Source organism: Thunnus albacares, chromosome 15 (assembly GCF_914725855.1).
Source record: "Thunnus albacares chromosome 15, fThuAlb1.1, whole genome shotgun sequence".
Lineage (NCBI taxonomy): Eukaryota > Metazoa > Chordata > Actinopteri > Scombriformes > Scombridae > Thunnus > Thunnus albacares.
The window spans coordinates 1,766,768-1,784,185 of record NC_058120.1 but is presented as its reverse complement, the minus strand read 5'-3'; the positions used below and the strand labels follow the sequence as shown (position 1 = coordinate 1,784,185).

Below are 17,418 nucleotides of genomic sequence, written 5' to 3'. Positions count from 1 at the left end.
TTCGCCCGTGTATGCTCGTTCTTCTGTCTCGAGCAGTTTAACTGAACGAGGCACGTGCCTTTGAGAGCCTGCTGTTCATTTAACCAGTTCACATTTAAGAACTTTTTTTGTCCGCTGCTTTTGTCAAAAGAGGACATCTATAAAGTTTCTGAGAGTCAAATTTAACTGTCAAAACTAAGGCAGCAGAGGCCAAGACATCCTGACTGATCCTACATTTCCCATAATACCATTCTTCTGTTAGATACAAGGGGCATTGTTGTTCATGGTCAGCATCTTAAATCCCTTCCAGTGGTGGAAGAAGTACTCTGATCCTTTATTTTAAAGACAGGTTCACATTTTTTAAGTCTGTCTTACAACAGTCAGGAGCCCACATGAACATGTAAACCTGTTTTTCTTGCTGTAATCATTCCTCCTGTTCATACTGAACATTAGAAGATCCCTTCATAATGACCTTACAATGGAAGTGATGGAGGACAAAATCCACAGTCCTCCTTCTGTGCTAAAATGCATTTATAAGTTTATCTGAAGCTAATATGAAGCTTCAGCATCCAAATGAGTCAAATCAAGTAGATATCTTTCAGTGTTACAGTCTTTTTAGTGCCAAAGTCCTTTTTGTCACTATACTTCCACCACAGCTCAACAGGGAAACACTGTCCAAGGAAACACAAAGAGGGAATTTGATGCTAAAAAGACTGTAAATCCACTTGATATGATTAACTGAGATTGATGAAGACTCATATAAGCTTCACATCAACTTTTAAATGCATTTTTTCACAAAATGTGTGGCCCCCCATCACATTTGAAGCACTTTTGAAGGGGTATTTTAATAGCCAGTATGAACAGGAGGAATGATTACAGCGAGGAAAACCTCTTTCACTGTTCATATGGACACCTGACTGTTGGTTTAAGACACATTTGAAAAATTGTGAACCTGTCTTTTAAGTGAAAGTACCAACACAACAATGTAAAAACAGTCCATTACAAATAAGTGCACTGCATGTAAAATCCTACTTAAATAAAAGTACATAAGTATTATTAACTATATATATATAGTTAGCTAGTTTAGTTCAGTGGCCCCTCCCAAAGGTCACATGATAAATCTGAGATGATTAATGGGAGAGGAAAGAAGAAAAAACAAAGTTCTGATACACAAATCTGTTTTCAGTTTTTTGACTTCTCTAATCCTTGATTACAAGACACTGATTTTATACAACACAACTACCCACTGATTTTTAATGAGGTCTTGTATCAAGAAGTAGGGCCCTTTAATCTTTATTAATGCATTATGTCTAAGTTGAAAATGGGTTTTCATGTAAAAATGTAATTTCAAAAGTAACCAGTGACATAAAGCTGTCAGATAAGGTTTTGTAGAAAAAAGTTTCTCCACTTAAGTGCATCCAAAGTAGAATCAAACATCTTTATATGGCACCCAGGCCTACCTAAACATCTGTGTGTATTCATTATTGTTTGCACAGCAGTTTCACAAGCTTCATACTTGCACTAACAGCCTCTTCATCACCCAACCAACACTTAATTCTTCAGTTTGGCTGAAGTCTGCTGAGGCTGAAATTCACTCTGATCTGTTGGTAATGATGTAGTCATTCTTCTTACTGCAGTTTCAGAGGTTGTGTCGCTAAATGTTAGTCAACTGAATTTCCCATGTGCATTGTATTTTTGACCAACAGTATTATAATTTACCTTGGTGAAAACGATCCCAGCTGTCTGTGCCTCCATTGTTTCACTGTGTGTCACACTAATAGCACAACAAATGCTCCACTCATCCAGAGTTACACAATCACTGACATCTCTCCTGCTGTGACTGACAGCTGGAGCTTCACAACTCACAATCTTCCTTTAGACAGAGCACCAAACTTGCAATAAAGACAGTATTGTATAAAATGACAACTGACAAAATACTACAAACATTTTTTTACTTTCTCTAAAGCATATATAACTGCAGCCTGTACATTTTAAAATCACAGAAGAAATATTTCAGGAATTCTTGGGCGTTCATTCATTCAAAAAAATGTGTACTGAGATGAAAAAAATAAACTGTACAGGAAAAAATGGCAAGGCAACATCTGGACAAATGCATTTAAACAACAACCCATCCCAAAATGACCCACTGTCATAGAAACCCCCCACACAAATGTGATAGCAAAACATATGCTGAACATTTCTCCAACCCAAATAAGTGCAGTGAAGAATAATGTTAATACCATTCTGTGAAATATAACTGTGTAAAAAATAACTGCAGATAAGAAATTAAATGGATAAAAAAATTCTGTCAGGTTCATTATTTTACAGTTATTTCCATTTCAAACAACCTCTCAAAAAAAGCTTTTCTTTGCTCCGAGGCAGCATGTCTCTGAAGCACAGTTCCTTTGGTAACACTTGTATTCACAGTAAAATTGGTTTAAAATGATGCGGCCCACAATGTCAGCGCCTTTCTTCTTTTCATGAAAGATGATAAAAAGGGTGGGATAAACTGAATATATGAGTAAAAATGTACAAACCACAATTGTAGTTACTTTTCAACGATTCAGAAAAAAAAAACACTGATATTAAATAAAACTCACTGTCTAAAAGGCAAGTCATTGTCTAACCCCAAACAAATCCATTTAGGAGTAAGTATTTAAGTCCATGTCAAGTCTCTTTGGATGATTGAAATGAAGCCCATCACTAAATTACAGAGGCCCAGAGAGGACATGCTAGCTGCTACTTTTTTTTTGGCTTATTAACTCTCAGCCATTTCATTATCTCTGGATAACACATATTGCTCACACTAATTTTAAAGTCAAACTGAAATTCATCTTGATAGAAAATCTGATGGTTGTTTTGTACATATTTGGTCAAATCTATGTTTTTGGTCTCAACTGATGATGTCAATATTGTAATTTGATTGGTGTCAGTTACTCTGTATGTTACTTTCCATAGCTATGTTACACTGTGAGTCAAATCACCTGTCACATTACTTCCTGTTGCTGTGAGTTTGGACAGTCTAGTCATTTGCCTCACCTCATTTAGGCCTATGTAAGAAAAGGAAGACAGCTAATGCTGAGTAGAAATAAACAGTGCTAATGTTAGCGAGTGAGGCTAACTAGCTTCTGCTTTCATGGAGGTGGAGTGTAATAAAAACTTAAAAGGAAATTCCAATATTTCTCTTCTCATAACTGTGGACATTCTCAATGCTAACACACCACCTCCATTGTAGTGATACAGGAAAACACAAACTCCAGCAAAACAAAGTATACGTATGAGGGCAGCAGTGCAAGATGGTTTAGTAATTGAAGCTGTGCTGCTAGCTAACAGCTAATCGCTCATTTCCGTGTTTATATTAACCAGACTAAGTGATTGGAAAGATTTATGTACAATTAAAGTTGATTTGGAAAGTTTTAGGAGGCTCACACTGCTTCCCCAGATTTATGTTGTTGGTCTCTAAAATGGAAGTGGCACATGCAAAGTTAGCATGACCCACAGTCCAAACAGACAAGTATGACATAAAATACAGGCTGAATTCCAGAATTTTCAGCTAACCGAGGTCACGGAAAACACTCAGAGGCTTGAGGGTGAGACACTGTTACTACAGATTTCTCTCTTCCCTCTTTTGATATTTGCCTTATCATTATAGTTTATATTTCATTACACAAAAAGTGAGAAGAATTCAAGTTTCAGTTTGACTTTAAAGCCACTAATGACATGCTTTTAATGTTATCTTGAGACATTCTTTTGTGGTAAGTTAAAGGTCTTATTTTCCCAGGATACTGGCTTCCCTGCTTCATGGTCAGCTCATGGAGTGATTCCTCTCAGCCTTCAGAGAAAAGAGTAAAATGACTGTGGAGACATGGAGTGTGTGCTGTGTCCCAGCCTTGTGTCCTAGCTGTGGTGCGGGTTCTGACTCTTCAGGCTCAGGTTACTCTTCAGGCCCTGGTAGTAGGCAGACAGGCTGCTGTTGTCCTCCAGCAGCTTGCTGTGCTCCTGGATGAGTCGAGATGAAGTCTGCTGCTCCCTCTGGTCTTCCTCCAACTCAGACATCAGCTCCTGTCTGAACAGACCAAGCAGCAGAAAGCCTCACTTTCACTACATCATGGCCACTTCTAAATAGACAGTGAGCTTAGAAGTCAGGATGGGGTTAACCTAGCTTAGCATTAAGACTGCAAACTGGGGGAAACAACTAGCCTGGCTCTGCAGTTTAAAAATACACCTACCAACGCCTCTAAAGCTCACTAATTAACACATTGTATCTTGTTTGTTTCATTTGTACAAAAAGAAGAAATACAAAAACAAAAATTTGTGGTTTTTACATTACATTTTTCATTTCTAGATGAAAAGCTAGCTTACACCTGTGGTTACAGATTAAACAAAAAAGACACACAGTGAATGAGTGAGCTTTATGTGAGGTGTTGACAGGTGTTTTTTTGGGTTTTTTTTTTTTTGGACAGAGCTTATCTAGCTTATGCTAAGCTAGCCTAACCACATCCCACCTCCAGTTCTGTGCTTAACACAGACATGAGATTGATATACATATGAATCTGTTCTCTGGTGTCACAAAGAGCTCACAAAGAAATGTCTGACTGTGAGATTTATCAGTCCAGGGTGGAACTGGACCTCATCTGTTGTCAGTAATGAAAGAGGCATCTTTTACTGTAATATTACATGGACATAGTTACTGTGTGGTTTCTACTTTTCACTCACTTTTCAATGAGATGATAAAATACACACACCTCTGTTTTAAATCCTCACTTCTAACTGATAAAGGCACTCATTCACATACATGTTACCATGGTTACCAAATGATCTTACATACATATATACTGTAAGTCATTTACACAGCTAAGGAGAGTGCCTCCTTGACAGTTCATGATAATTAGGTGGGTTTAACAGTAGTTCAATCTTTTGAATTCATGCTAACTATCCACTATTACTAAAATCCTGTTGTTTGACTTACTTCCTCCGAACAAGGTGAGCGATCTCTGACTGGACTTTGATGTACTCCTGAGCCATCCTGATGTGCTGCTCAAACACAGCCATGGACTCCTTGGAGTTTGGACACGGGGCTAGAGGCTGAAAGCAATCAATACACTGTTCCATAACAGGGTACATGCAGGTTTCAAACAGCCTCGTTTAAGAACAGGATGAGAGCAATACTGTAAAATGCTAATAGCAGTATCAAACTAAAAAGCAATAGCAATACAAGGGGTACCTATACACCATTTTTGTTTTTATTGTATCATTTGTGACTTATTGATTGGAAATTTGTGCAAAACTCCTTTAAAATCATATATGTATCCTATTCATATTAATGCTTTTATTTCCCTTGTGATGAGGATATACTGACATGCATAAATAATGTGATTAGATTATTATGATGTCACTCGTCATTTGCCTGTGGGTGTTTGCCTACAGAAGACCTGTAGTTGGACAAAACGTTGCTGATAAAAATTAAAGGGAGATTTATTTTAGTGTGCTCTTTTAAATTTATTTAAACAACTAAATTATTTATGTATTTATTTATATTTGTATTACTTTCACTTACAATGCATGTATGCATTGCCACGTGTGTCTGCATATATCATACAGTATATACCAAGACCTCAAAGTAACAACCTCAAGGCAACAAAAGCGAGTACACCTGAGACTCCAATTCACACTAATTGCCTGAAAAGGTTATAAAAGAACCTGTGAACACAACAACTTTCTCAGTTTTGGCCGTGGTTGTGTCTGATGCAACATGGCTCCACATGGTGAGGAATTGCCTGAACAAGTAAGAAACCAGATTGTGAGACTTCATAAAGATGGGAGAGTAGTTGCAGCAGTGGTTAGGAGGTACAGGAGGACCCATACTACCAATAACAACTGAAAGAGGTCACTGATTTCATTACTTAACATTTTAGTGATACTGACTGGGGCTGTACTCAGTTTTGTTATGTACTGTATGTGTATATATGTCTTTAAGTATTGATATGTTCTTGTTACTCCCCTGCACAAGGTTAGAGAAAGTGATTGGAAGATGCAACACAGCTGTAATCATGTACTTAAACAAACCAAAATAAAATTTCATACCGACTCATGTTCTATTTGAATAAATAACTGATCACATAAAAATGTTCTAGACATAACAGGCAACATCAAAACATTACTATTAAGGTTCCATCTAATGAACGCAAAAACATAGTTTCAACTTACCTGTAACTGGTGATCCAGTTTCAGGCATGCCATGGGAATGGAGCTGTCCAAACCATTGGTAGCTAAGGACACACACACACACACACACACACACGCATACACGTACACAATCATTGTCACTGGAAAAGAGCTACTGTAGCACAGAGCACACACACATCTGTAATGTTACACTGTAATGCCCCTTAGTGGTGTATTGAGGACAGTGCAACATACACAGGAACTTCACTACCCATAACTGTTTCTACTTACTACACTCATCCACACCTTACACCACTAACACTACTGACATCCACACCCCACACTGGAAATATTTAGTTATTTCTTTAATTTGAGTAAATTTGATTTGTTTAATAAATTTGTGGCAACTTTATCCAGGTCATAACACCTACACTCCTGTAGTCCTCATGCGTGGGTTGTAAGTATGGTGTTTCTTTTGATAAGTTAAAAGTGTCAAAATTAATGCAAGAGGAAATGATCTCATGATGCAAATCACAGCTTGCGTGTTGCAAATTTGGTGAAATGGGCCCCAGGTATGAAGTAGAGAGAGCAGGACCAGCAGCTCCAGCGTGTCCTTCAGCACCCAGCGCTGGACAGCTGGCCACTCAGGTGGTCTGTTGGTGGTCTTGGGTAACCAGGTTACTCAGAGAAACCAGTTTATGTGAGTAATCATGGAAGGTGTTTACATGCAGTGTAGTAACCTGCTTACACATGCAGCAGATCAGTCAGCAGATTTGTCTCTTACTGCCAGACTTACTGATTTGAAATATTAGTGACAGAAGACATTGCTTCCTGACTTTCTCCTTTTTTGTGTTTGTGTGTGTGTGTGTGTCTCACACAGCACAGTGAGAGACAGAGTGGAGCTCATCCTCACAGCATGAAAGTGTTTGAATTTAAAAGTCAAATGTTGAGGAGTAAACTGACTTATTTAGACTCCTACAGACTACTTCTTTTTTAGTTTCAATTTTAGCCTCCGCTTTGGATGCAGTGTTTTATGCGAGGACGCGTCGCCCTGTGTGATGATCTCTCCTTTCATCTAACCGCTACGTGCTGTGCTTTTCCTGTTAAGCACATGTAGAAAGCCATTAGAAAGCCGCTAACACGTATACATGGCAGACTAATCTGCATTCTTCAAGAGAAATCAACCTGGAGAAACAAGCTTTCTCTAGCACTAACATTTAAAAGTCCTGACATGTTCATGTGAAAGAAACTCTATATTAGCTCTGAGGTTTTCACTGCTGTCCTTCCCACACTAGAACTGCACTTGGCAACAAAACAGCACATAAACATGATGATGTTTGTCACAGTGTTGCTATATGTTGTCGCCTCTGCAGCTCATCAGTGATGAATATATTCATAAACAGTTTAAAAAACAAAGTGAACAACAAGGCAGAACTTGGACCTACTAGATCTCACCTCTTTAACATTACAAGGAATGACAGTGAGCTGCTGTCAGTCAGTCATAATTCAGTTAGCAAGGTGCTGCTAGAACTTGAAATGGAAAATGCAGCATTTCATGTAATTCTCTGATGAGCAAGTGACTGGTCTTCTTCACTTGTTAACTAACTATTAACTGATAAATAGACTAATGTTACTTTTAGTCCTGCACAAGGCAGGTGAAGACACGCTGTCTGATTCTACTGATTCAATAAATCAATGCTGTTACCAATCACCTTTAGACAGTCAAAATAACATCACTCACTAGTGTTCATTTCATTAACAAGACTAAGACAAGACGACGACGAAATGGCACCAACGTCACTAAACACTAACATGTGATATTGTTGACGAAAAAAGACAAAAGTAAAATGTTTAAAAAATAAAAACTCTACCAAAATCTCTCTTTATTTTCCTTGACAAAAAAAGGAGACAACATATTCTAAACTATATTATTTTCTAAATATAAGTGGTGAATATGAGTCTTCAGCCATAAGTTCTGTAGTTGGGGGTGGGAGGTTGCATAAATGAATAATATGTTAAGAGAGAGAAAGAGAGAGTTTGTGGCAGTTTTCATTGACTAAAACTATACTGAAATAGTTACGGTCAGGATGAGGTTAACTAAATATGATCAAATAAGAGGACATTTGACGCAGGACTAAGACTAAATAAAATGAATACTGTCTCTCACACGGTATCAGCTGTTATCCCTACCTGTGGGACTAAATGTCATCCTCAACTCTGATTGGCCGGTGGTGGCTGCAGGGCTGCTGCAGTGGGTGGGGCTTTGGGAGCGTCCTGGCTGACTGTCCACGCTGGACACTCTGGACATACTGGTTCGCAATGTTGCCGTCTGCTGGGGAATAAAAAAAAAAAAAAAAAAAAAAAAAAGGTTGAAATCATGAAGTAGAGGTGCCAGTATGTATGATGCTGTGCTATCAGCTGTTATACTTATGTTACCTTTGAGGGTTTGAACTGTAGTGGGAATTTGGCCTCAAAGCTTTTCAGGGTTTCCTCTTTGCCGACAGAGTTTCTGTGTTCTGCGTTGTCGTCGCTCTTGTTACTGTTGATGGTGTAGTCGGCGTACGAGCCTGCGGGTGGCGAAGACTCGTGTTTGAAACAAAAGGTGGTGTGTAGAAACAAATATGCTTGTGTTAAAGCTGCAGATGTTTAGCTACCTGTGCTTGTGGCTGATGAAGAGCCGCTCCTATTGGCTGAGGACTGGTTAGGGAGCTTGAGTGGTTCCTCAGAACCTGGGAAGTACTGGAACATCAAAGTTCACCACACATAAGCAGGCTGTTTTAAAAAGAGCTGAACCATAAAGCTTGATTAGAGAACATTTATCAGAGGAGACTTGTTGATTCAGTAAACATTAACACATTCCACATAACATAACTAATCTATTGCTGAATTTACACGTGTGTGTTGGTTTAGTTTTACTTTCTAGTTTAAACGTTAACATCACTCATTTTACCTTAAATGTCACTTATCAGTGTTCATGAAAAAATATAGACTTAAAAATGTACAAAACAAGGAAAACTTCAAACATGTCGTTTTTGGTTCCTCCTGCAAGTTGTGGAGCTTCTTGAGAAGCTCTCAGGCTCCTACAAAAGTGGGTAGGAGCCACTCCTTCATCTAGCCTCATTTCTAAGAGCATCTTCAGTTATGATGCTTTCATGAAACACCTCTTGATTTGTAAAAATGGATTTTACAATCATCTTAGCCATGAGATGCCTTTGGGAAACGAGGCCCTGGTCAGTTGAAAAGCAAACCGGCGAATGTGAGTGGTAAAATGTGAGAACGGTGCACCTTCATGAGACGGCTCATGGTATTCTTGACCTCCTCCATGGATGGTCTCTGGCTGGGCTCTTTGTCCCAGCAGCGGGTCATCAGAGTCTCTATGGGCTCTGGGAGGTCTTTGATCAGAGGAGGCCGTGTACCTGCATCACAACAAACAGTCAGTGGTCTGGAAGCTCTGAATTCCTAAATGTACATTACAGTGCTGTGTGTGTGTTCACCTAGACCTTCACTAGTACAGCTGATCCCCACTGAGAATCAATAGCAAGTCTGAAGCTCTGTGAGGCTTGTGAGGGCTCACTGAACCTTTTAATCCATCTATTTATCCAATTATCCAGGCCAGGTTATGCTAAAATGTGTTTGTACTTGTTCCCCAACAGGCCACACTCTTCAGGGGCGGTCTGAAGCTATTGGATGGTCTGACAAGCAGTTCTGACATAGTATATACCAGCCAGACCTCCTTGACCATCTTGGCTTCAAGTTGAACAGGGCTGCAGACTGAGCTGTTGATTCTTAGCAGGATTAGCCGACCGCTTCACATCAAACCTCCACAAAACAAAAGTAAAGTGTCAGAGCAGCTGGCGACACAGTTGTAGTTGCTCCAGGACTCCACTCACCTCTGTGGACAGCCCACATTATACAAAACGCTGAGCCGCCGATCTCATCGAAGGGTTTTTTGCGTGTGATGACCTCCCACAGGATAATGCCCCAACTGAACACGTCACACTTTTCGCTGTAGTTACTGCCTGAGGAACACAAACCGACATCACATTTATTGTATTCAGGGTGAGAAATTCAGCAAGTTAAATGCAGGAAAAAAATGTGTGCAGCATCAGTGAGGGTGTATTCAACTGCACCTGCTACTGCACAAGAAAAAGAGTACGGTGAAGTGTAATATAAAACCTGGGATGTAGTAATTAAACAGTAGCTTATAAGCTTGTGTCATATCTTTTAAACAGCTGTCCTAAACACATGGGCTTCTGATCCACACAACCACATGTGCCACAGTTAAATTAAGAAAATGTGTTAACAAAACGTTCTCACAAGCTCCAATTGTGTTGCATCACAGCGCTTGTTACTGGTTCAAAGATGCACCCTGACTGGCTGAAAACTCCTCTGTACCAGAGAATGAAGCCAATCAGAGTCAAGTCTAGCTGTGATGTTAAACTCAATGAAAAAAAGTACAAATTTAGTCACTAATAGTAGCAAAATATTTCTGCCTCCTACGGTATTTCATAAACAATACTGATCATCAGTTTGAGCTCCTGAACGAGAAGTGAAAGTGACGAAGTGACTGTGGCTCACCTTCAAACACTTCTGGTGCCATCCAAGCTGCACTGCCTTTGTTGTTGGTCATGTAGGTCTGAATGTCACACGCTGTTCCAAAGTCACATATCTTCAGCACAGTGCCACGAGACACAAGGAGCAGACTGAAACAGAACAGAGGACAGCCGTTAGAAACACAAGACTACAGCTCAGCTGTTATACTTCAGCATCTGGGGGGGAAAAATATACTGATAAAGTGCTTTCTACTACCCTCTGGTTGTGTTAAAGGACTAATACAACCTAAAAAAATCAATTTACTTCAATAAAAAAGGAAAAAAACTATGTGTAACTATTCTTTTCTGATACTGTAGTAGTCCACATGAAGTCCTTTTGCTTTTCTGCTCTCTGGATGCTGCTCATCAGCAAACAGTCTAAGCCACCATCACCTAGTAATCCCTCCTCTACAGCCCTCCATACCTGCGTTTGCTTTCTGAGTTCTTAGAAAAACTCTAAACTGTGCAACTTCCACTCTGTTTCATCATCAAGAGTCTTACTTTGGTGGTTTGAGGTCCCGGTGAATTAAGGCCTTTGGTTTCATAGCATGCAGATAAGCAACACCCTTGGCACACTGCAGACACCAGCTCATAGCGTGGGAAGCTGTGTAGGGGGCTTGCGGCTCAGCACTGTGCAGGACTGATTGATTGAGTGACAAGCAGACAGAGAAGTGTGTTTACAGTGCCGCTGTACATCCTTTACAATGAAGAAGAACGATGGTCTAATGTAGTCAACTTCAATCGACTAGAACTTGTGATGGACATGATATGACTTACGGTTATATAAAGAGCCACATTCTGCATACTCCATGACCAGACACACCTGAGAACAAAAAGTAAGAGTAATTACACACGGATCACCTGTAACTTCCTCTAAACCCACTGTTAGAGCCATTTGTATCTAACTGTGTTAAGGTTACTCCCTGGTTGCCACAGTAGGTGGCTATTGAGCAGCAGTCTACGGAAATGTATATGTAGAGGAAGAGGCAATTACTCCTCAGGTGTGCTGCTTACCGGGAGAAGCACACAGTTTTTTTGACCGCCGTTTAGAGGCTAATCTTTATGCCTTTTTGTTGTTTTCATGCAAGTTATAGATGTAAGTGTATGAATAGCAAATGTTTTAGTGGGGCACGGTGATAAATAAAATATCTGAAGCGCAAGTCCGAGGATGTTTTGATTTAATACACGGAGACGCCGCATGACGGACGCGTCAATTACATGTCCCGGTAACAGCCCCTCACTGTGGCTTAGGTTTTGTTTTGGTCGAAATCAAGTCACTACACCCACCTGCAGCTGACTACACATTAAACAGAGATGATGAGCTAAACTAACGGCTTTATCACTGTATCATTGCAACTGATGTCAGCACTTGATGGGTACTTGATCAGGGATCAGTCTGGCATCTGTCTTATTGACAACAAATCCCATTAAAAGACCAAAACAACGATGTGTTCGTCTCAAAATACTTTCTGACTTCCCTGCAGTGTGTGTGTGTGTGACCACTGTAGTTTTTAACAAACGTTACTCAAACAGGAGGAAATAGTAGATTTGTTGAGGACTGGGAATCCACATCAAAAGCCAGATGTTAGCAGCAGGTAGGTGCTATTAAAGCCTCCACACTGACTCTGACCTGGACAGCGTCTGGCCAAACAGTCTTCACCAGGCTGACTGACGGCAGAAATGTACTCAACCAAAATAGATTTCATGTTCACAGGAAGAAATCGACATTGTTTGTATTTATTGATTCATTGATTTTATTTTCCCGCCTGCCGTAGCATATAGTGAAAAGGTCAAGCTCACAGCCACACTGGGAGCCTTCATCAATCAATATAGATACGCTTAATAAGTTCAGAAAATATAAACAGCAGGAGATTTGTGTGATTCAACAGCTGTCTGTGGGGATTACGCTTCACTAAACGTGCAAGAGGGAGAAAAAATTAGACTCAGAGCGTAAATAAAGGTGAGTTGTCTCCAGGTGATGTGTGTGTCTCAGATATATTCAATAAAATGGAAGCGAGTGACAGACACTTATAACACTTCTTCTAAAAACACTTTCTATGTGGACTGGAAGATTGAACAGTGGCTAATGGTACTGTTGTTTTAGTGAAATAATCCAAATCTTAGTAGTCTGCCACTTTGACTATTGTTATGATGCATAAAAAAGTCTGATATACTGATTCTTATTGACATAATCTGCTGCTGTAGTACATTGAACTAGCATAAAGAGCACAGCGCTGCTCTTCCACTGACATATAACACTTCTTCTTTCTCTATCCACAGCATTGCAGTGTTTCTTACTAAATGATGGGAAGTTCAAAGTGTATGAAGCAACAGTCCTCACTTCCCTCTCTAAATTCTAAACTGGCTGTCAAATGAGGTGATGAATGACGGTTTCAGATGATCGCTTTTTTAAATTCAGTACAGAAGAGATATCTATGACAATACATAATTACATACCTTATCCTCACAGTTATGCCTGTTATATACTTACTGGATTGTCACAAGAGCCAAACAGCTTAACAATGTTGGGGTGATTCACCCTCGAGAGCTGGCGCAGCTGCACAGAGACAAAAAGGGGCAGATGATAAATATATATGTTACTATGAATGTATTAATCCACATCCTGATGTCTTTCTCTATCTATATAACATCGCTGCAGTAGATTATGTTTCTATTTATCTTGATATACTGTACGTATTTTAAAAGGTGATAAGCAGTTAACACATTTACACTGATCTTTGAAGATTATGCCTGTATTAACTGTACTCAGACCCGTATTTAAAGACCAAGCTCTACTAGTTGGAAAAAAAAAACAGGAAACAAGTCATCCTGCTAGCACAGCGCTTGAATGCACCACAGCATTAAAACAATCAGAGCAGCCTGCAGCAGAAAAGAACAAGTTGCACCTCAACATGAAAATATCTATATGCACGGATTTGAATGTTCAAGCTGTTCTGTCTGCAGCAATGTTGTGCAACCGGCAGCAGAATCTTACAAAATAACCATAGAAACATCTGTGCTTCTGTTTACATCAAGTTGATCATTTATGGTTCATTATTATGTACAGTTTCTAATGTAAATAAACAGGTCTGGTCAAAGTGTCCACATGCATTTTTATTTACAATACAGGTAGATGTGAGGCTGCAATGAGCCACATGTGATTACATGTTGGTTACATTTTACACAAGAACCTGTTATTTTAAAAAATTATCAGGATCATGTGTGTGTTGAACTCTGAAGATTTGTTCCCAAAACTTCTGCAGTTATTTTGCACAGAAACAGTCAAAGCTTATGAATTTGAACTTTAAAAATTATTTCAGCAATAAATTTAAAAAAAAAAAAGACATACAAAATACTAAACCACATTTTTATATATGGCACTACAGAGGTATTTAACTGTCTGGACTGGTTATTGTATTGATCATTGTGATGCCGAGTCAAATTGCAAACTACAACACACAGAAACCATGGTGATTACTGGCTCATTAAAGTGTCCAGAAAAGTGAATTCAACTTACAAAAAAAAGAGTCATGGTCTGCTCTTGCCAGTATATTTGAGTTCCTGTATTCATATTTGAAACTTTTTAGAACCTCGACAACAATAAATGTCCTGTGAGGTCAACTCTGCAGGGGGAAGCCCTGTGTTTAAAGGGGATGAACATAGTGAATGTGATTGGTCATGACTGTCACAGCCTCCAACACGTCCACCTATGATGTCTGTTATATATTCTTTCTGATCCCGCCCTGCATCCAAGAGCACCACTGGTGCACCTGGCTACAAAAATACTAAAAGTGCACTGGTCACACCTCCAGAGCACTGCGCAGGACACACCTGACTGTGATCTGTGTCATGCTGCTCGGTTCACTAAAATAAGGCCCAAATGTCTTGTTCTGTCCAACCAACAGCCCAACATCTAAAATATATTCAGTTTACTACATTGCTCTTTATGCTTTTAAGACGTTATAAGTATTATTATTGTTGACATCCAGCAGGACATCTCCAGGAGCACCTCTGCTCCCACTAATCACTCCGATGACCCTGAGTGTCAGAATATGCTTGTAATGCTGATATACTAAAAGCTGTTTTTAACAAAGCAGTTTCAGAGCCACAGGAACTCTACTAGGAACACTCCTGTGTGTGTGTGTGTGTGTGTGTGTGTGTGTGTGTGTGTGTGTGTGTGTGCTCTTAGCTTGTGCACTCACTCACTTGGCCATCAGAGAGTATTTCCACCAGAGCACCAAGCACTATGGCAGAGAAACTGAAATTTGTCCCTTAATCCTTGGTAAAAGTTCCCCTGCCCTTGTAAAAGTTCCTGTGGTGGACGCAGGCTTTAACAAAGCACCTCGAACAATTCTGAACTACAAAGCTGGCTGCAAGTTTTATTGCAGCACATACAGAACACAACAACCGAAAAAAAAAGTGTTTGCAGTACCTCAACGAGGAAAGCGTTTCTTTCATTGTCGCTCTCGATGGTCTTGATTGCTACATCTTTTCCTTTCCATACGGCCTTGTAGACAACTCCGAATGTACCTCTGCCAACAGCCTGGAGGGGAAAAGACAAGAGGTGGTGATTTAGACAGAAAACTGAGCCATAACAACTACTGTCTGGACAGCTAACTAACAGCTTCAGCCCCCAGCTTCACTCTGTGGCAATTTGTTTGCGGTTATCTGGGATTTTAGTGAATATGCTCTAGAAGTGCTCGCTTTACTACTTGCTCCTGAGGCCCCATCATGAGAACTAGTTTTAAGACCATCTTAGCTTAGCTTTTGCTTAAATAGTAGGCAGGATATGCTTTCCATATGCTTGTTTGTCCATCAAATATAATTTCTTTATACCTAGGCCACGACATAATAATGCATCAAGCATTTTAAGATGAACTGTTAAAGTCATTTTTGTCAGACATAATTTAAAAAGACAGAATATACATGTTAGCACCCTGTTCCACACCAGTGCATATTCCTACATTCATTTGTGTTTAAGCAAATGACCACAAAGCAAACCTAAGGCTAGTCTAGTCTAGCACAGGAGTACTGAGCATGATGCAGAGAAAAGGAGAGGAGCTGAGGGTTAACAAGGGCCCAGCAGCAGTTTTTACCCCCAGTTCTCCCTGACAGGTTAAAGAGGCCGTAGTAAAGAGGACACTAGCCCTCAGTGTTAGAGGGGAGGTTAAATGCTCTCACTTTTGTTGCCTTGAAAGCACAAAGTGTAATTCACCAGCTCACTTCTCAGCACTTCTACAAACAACTAACCAGGGTAACATTTTATAGCTAGTCTGAGGCCTTGTTCTGGTTGTTAAACTGCTTTTAGGTTCTTCAGTGGCAAATGTCATGTTTCATGGTTTGTTCAGGCCTCAGTTTATTATCCTCTCTCTGTGTTTCACATTAGAGGACAGTGAACGGTAACAGCTCCACTAGCAGATTTTCTCACGTAGCCCCGTGTCTGTCTTTATCTGAGCCTTGCTCGTCAGCAGAAAAAAAAAATACGTAGCAACATTTCAACATTTAAACTCCTAACGTTACTCCGGAACATTTTCCCAGCGGTGGAGAGCTAACGTTAACGTCCTCTCCAGGCGGGCTGTTGTTGGTCAGTAAGTCACTAAGTTTACCGCTTCGACTTGGATGTCTTCATGCTGGATGTCTTCAAACAGGCAGCCAGCTGGAGTCTCCACCATCGCAGCAGAGCGGCGGCACGACGCTGGAGCCGTAACCCGAAGCGTCTCTTATGGTTATCGGTTCAAAATATGACAGTGCGGCGGTCGTTGGCTCTCAAACAGCCGCTCTCATCTGTTGCTGTGATGTGAAATCAGGAAGTGGGCACAGCTGTTGCCAAATGACACATATGTTGGCTGGGTGCTCGTGAACATCCCGCCGCACGGAGGGAAAACAGCTAAAAAACCTTACGTACACTCAGGATTTCTGACACGTTATACGCTGACGGGAGGACTTTTAACCGACCTCATCCAACATTAAGACTGTAAAGTGCGACACGAATTATCTGTTTTATAATATGGACATGTCATACAACCGTATACAACCGCTCCGGTGCTGCGCGGTCTTGAATGCAGCTTTGTTTTGTTTCTGCTCCACCAGGGGCGACAAATAATATTTCCATCGCTTATACGGAACAGTACACTGACCCCCACGCCCCCACCCCACCCACACACCACCACTGACCAACAATAAACTGATCTTCTAACAAGTGTTGTGATGTATCTTATTTCTCTGCGCCATACAGCTCCACTGTTGTCCAAAAACTATTAAAACACATCAGTGAGCCACACTGTTTTACTGGGTGACATGTTCCTTCATTTCCATGAACACACACACTGGAGTTTATTTTGACTCAATCTCACACACACACACACCATCCTGCTGCCAGAAATACTCAGCAGGTCAGTGATTCCCAGCCAGGTGTAGCTACTTACTTACCCCAGAGAATACTTTTGCAGCTGCCAGAGGGTACGTGGAAAGATTGCGGAGTAGGCTAGCTCAAATAATTTGATCTAATAAAAAATATTTGTCATTAAACAATACTGTATGTCTTTATTCTGAGAACCAGAACACCCCAGTTGCAACTAAGAATATGTGAAAAATGGTGTGCAAGCAAGCAGAGACGCAGAAAGAAACAAATGGTTAAAATATAATAGTATAGATAGTATTTGGATAAACTGTTACTTAGCTA

General features: G+C 40.1%; 1 protein-coding gene across 2 annotated transcripts; it reads right to left on the bottom strand.

Annotated features, from left to right (window-relative positions):
* Positions 1-1,917: 1,917 nt before the first annotated feature.
* LOC122998391 (mitogen-activated protein kinase kinase kinase 7-like) lies at positions 1,918-16,787 on the bottom strand. 2 transcript variants are annotated; one of them, XM_044375282.1, is made up of 14 exons: positions 16,343-16,787; positions 15,169-15,279; positions 13,228-13,293; positions 11,514-11,559; positions 11,238-11,376; positions 10,723-10,847; positions 10,035-10,163; positions 9,430-9,560; positions 8,799-8,883; positions 8,581-8,711; positions 8,335-8,473; positions 6,187-6,248; positions 4,949-5,064; positions 1,918-4,045 (listed from the first exon to the last, which is right to left on the bottom strand). In XM_044375282.1, exons 1-14 carry the CDS (start codon positions 16,406-16,408, stop codon positions 3,877-3,879), a joined length of 1,515 nt encoding a protein of 504 aa, XP_044231217.1. In that variant the 5' UTR covers positions 16,409-16,787; the 3' UTR covers positions 1,918-3,876. The 2 variants fall into 2 exon arrangements, with proteins under 2 accessions (XP_044231217.1, XP_044231216.1); XM_044375281.1 differs by having other exon boundaries at positions 8,335-8,476; positions 16,343-16,785.
* Positions 16,788-17,418: the final 631 nt, after the last annotated feature.